Source organism: Etheostoma spectabile, unplaced genomic scaffold (assembly GCF_008692095.1).
Source record: "Etheostoma spectabile isolate EspeVRDwgs_2016 unplaced genomic scaffold, UIUC_Espe_1.0 scaffold271, whole genome shotgun sequence".
Taxonomy (NCBI): Eukaryota; Metazoa; Chordata; class Actinopteri; order Perciformes; family Percidae; genus Etheostoma; species Etheostoma spectabile.
In genome coordinates this window covers 521,185-524,430 of record NW_022605575.1, presented here as the reverse complement: position 1 = coordinate 524,430, position 3,246 = coordinate 521,185, and the positions used below count along the sequence as shown (strand labels likewise).

Sequence of the window (3,246 nt, the reverse complement as noted above, 5' to 3'; positions counted from 1 at the left end):
TTTTTTTTTTTTTTTAAGATTACTTTTTGGGCTTCTTCCGCCTTTAATTTTTTACAAGACCGTTAAGGGAGAGAGAGGGGGAAGACATGCAGGAAATCATCAGTGGTCGGATTCAAACCCTAGACCTCTGCGTCGAGGCGTTAACCTTCTCGGTACGTGTGCCTGCTCTACCACTGAGGCAACCTGGCCTCTAGCAAGGAATCTGCCGGACGTCACTCACAGCGAGGAGCCGCGTGACTATCGATGAAAACTGGCGGGTAAATCGTCCGTCCTATACAGAGTACAAGCAGAGTATGAGGGCGTGCCATGCTAGCAGCTAGGCAAGCATTAAAGCGTAACGTCACATCATTTGTTACGGAAGTAAAGGCTGGACTACAATAGAGCTGCTTTGGAGCGGTTTGTGAACAGTGTCTTCTGTTGGAGGTGGGAAGTCCCTTTGGGGGGGGCGGACTTTGGGCTTTTTCAATTTGTAAATCTATAAAATCTAAAAAAGATAACACAATAAAGGAAAGGGAAAAAGCATAAATATGAGCACTCACTAAAGATTGTATTACTTCTACCTCTGATCCTAACCGAAACCTACAGTAGATACCAGCACACATCATGTAACCCAGGCTGTTAGATTATTTTCTTTACATTGCAACAACCAGGAGCTCCCGGCGGAAGCTGCTGAGGAAGCCATCGTTTATGTTACTCCAAATATCCACAGGTACCTATTTTTAGAGATTTGACTCATGTTTTTATCCATTTATAGTTTGAGTCTTTGCCTTGGATGAAACATGCTGCTGCTGAACTTACACAGGCGACTTAGCACCTTATTTGTATTGGAACTGGCTCGCAGTACATCTCTGAAAATTAAGCAAACAATCATTCTTCCCATCTGAGTCTTTTGATTTATGAGTTTAGCGGGAAGCAGGTGCCTATTTTCACACCATGTAAATAGCATTATCTCTGTCCATTCTGCAGTTTATCCCTTCTAGCTTTTCTTAAATGTTACTTTTTAACTTATTGATTTGATTTAATTTATTTCCCTATTTGCACAATATGTGTTATCAATAAAATTGGAACATGACAATGGACCTGGCCTTCCCAAAATCATGACAACAATAAGTGTGCTGGCTATGCCACATTACAGACTTAATAAAAGTTGTCACACGCAACTTTAATTACACATAATGGGCATGTATTTCTCATTCTTCATATCTTAATCTCTTGGTATGTTTAATATTGCCTCCATGCAGTTCCAAAACATTGGTGTAAATCATTCATTCTTTTCTCCACCCTATCATTATTATCATCAGTCAATCTTCTGAAGTCTTGTATAACATCCCTTATCGAATTATTCCTCCTTTTACATGATATGTGATCTTTTTGTCTGTCTACGTACATACATACATACACACACTCTCTCTCACACACATACACTCACTCAACACACACACACACACACGTGTATATACATGTGTGTATATATATATATATATATATATATATATATATATATATATATATATATATATATATATATGACAATTTCTCCTCTTTCTCATTTCTTTCTTGTCATGCTCTGTTTTTTTGTGTGCTCTTCATTCTGCCTCCTTGTCAAATCCCTAGTGTGTTCTGTGTGGCTCTAAAGGCGCTAAGACTCAAAAGAAGGTAGACCGGCTACTCTCACAGAGCTAAACCTCCTGGATCATGAAAAACTGTTCTGTTTTGTTCTGTTACTGAACCTAACCAGGCCAAGAAAAACACATTTTGTCTTTCACATTTCCATATTACCATTTAAATATATATATAAAAAAAAATCAAAACAAAAACATCGTCATGGACCTTTTTATCTTGAGTTATAGTTTAACATGACAAGTGCCTGGTTAAGTGCAGTGCCAGTCTATATATTAATAAAATGCTGTTGTATCTCATGGAGCCTGAAGCCCGGCCCTGATGTGGCCTTCTCTGTTCGCCTGTGTGTTTGTGCTTCATGTGCTGGTGAGCTGTGTTGATCAGTGCTAATGCTGGTACCGCTCCTCTTTTCCGCGAACACAGAAAATAACCCAAGTTTGGTGTCTAACACAAACAGGAAGTGCCAGTTGATTTGCTCAAAGACTTGTGGAGGCCCTGCCCATCAGAGCCACTGGCTGTGTCCCTGAAGAATGTTCCCCAGTCTGTCGGCTCTTACGTAAATAAGAGCCAACAGACTGATAATATCTGCTTTTATACGCTGGTTATATTTTCCAACATGACTTATGCAGATGCAAGATTGAATTGAATGTTATTTAATTAGCCAGTAAGCATTAGTCACACAACACCTGTATCCCTTTATAGAACAGTGATGCTTTTATGGTAGATTTGCATTTTTGGAAGTACTGGCTGCTGTATTTTAGTTGTTCTGTGGGTCATGCTGCCTCGCTGTCCTCTCCTAATGCAGCTAGTGCTCAACATCAATCTGTAAATTGGCTTATGTAGATGCTTGCTAATGGATCAGGATTTTGTCATAATCTCGCGAGCACGATTAAATATGCAACATGCAAATTATATCATCCCACACACGCAGATGTTACTCTTTGTGCACCAATTCAACAATTGAGAGTTGCACAGGTTACTGCGAGCTTGAAACAAAACGTAAATTTACCAGCGAGCGGGTGTTTGCCCTGCAGCGCTTGCAAAGCAGACACTCTCAGGCGCATGGTGGCTGCTCTGTGCGCGTGTTGCTTAGTTTTATTTGTGCAGGTGCCATTCTTTGCCCTGTGTTTTGTTTCAGGCTCACAGCTGCCTGTACAACTCTCCACTGTTGAATAGTGTGAAATGATTTGCTCGTGAGCATGTCTTATCGCACTCGTGAGATATGAAATAATCCTGACGCCACACTTGCTTCCCAGGCTGTTGGTATTGGGGACCCCCTCCTTTTGAAGGACTCGCACCGAAAACCTCAAACGGGGCCAAGCTGAGGCCTTTTCTCAGTGTGGTCCTTCTCCAGGATGGATGACAAATAAAAGCACTAGACACTCATGAGTTCTGCGGGGATGGACTATACTGAAACTAAGGTTGTTTTTGTTTTATATCCAGGCTGAGGAACGCCACGGCAATGTGGAGGAGAGACTAAAGCAGCTGGAGGCCCAATTGGAGGAGAAGAACCAGGAACTGCTCAGGGTATTTTTTTTTATTTTTAATCCATTTATTTGTCAGGGACAATGCAGCACACATTATTACATACATAATTAGTACAGTCAAGGCCATAACAATATGTGT

At 40.9% G+C, this 3,246-nt stretch overlaps 1 protein-coding gene across 22 annotated transcripts in view; it reads left to right on the top strand.

Moving 5' to 3' along the window:
• ppfia1 (PTPRF interacting protein alpha 1) overlaps positions 1-3,246 on the top strand; it is a 57,948-nt gene that overhangs the window by 31,096 nt on the left and 23,606 nt on the right. For 16 of the 22 annotated variants that reach the window (XM_032510756.1, XM_032510752.1, XM_032510748.1 and 13 more), the window contains exons 10-11: positions 1,615-1,656; positions 3,064-3,147. In XM_032510756.1, the coding sequence (XP_032366647.1) occupies positions 1,615-1,656; positions 3,064-3,147 (126 nt within the window). The remainder of the gene's footprint in view (positions 1-1,614; positions 1,657-3,063; positions 3,148-3,246) is intronic. The other 6 variants (XM_032510763.1, XM_032510762.1, XM_032510764.1 and 3 more) reach the window with 1 other exon arrangement.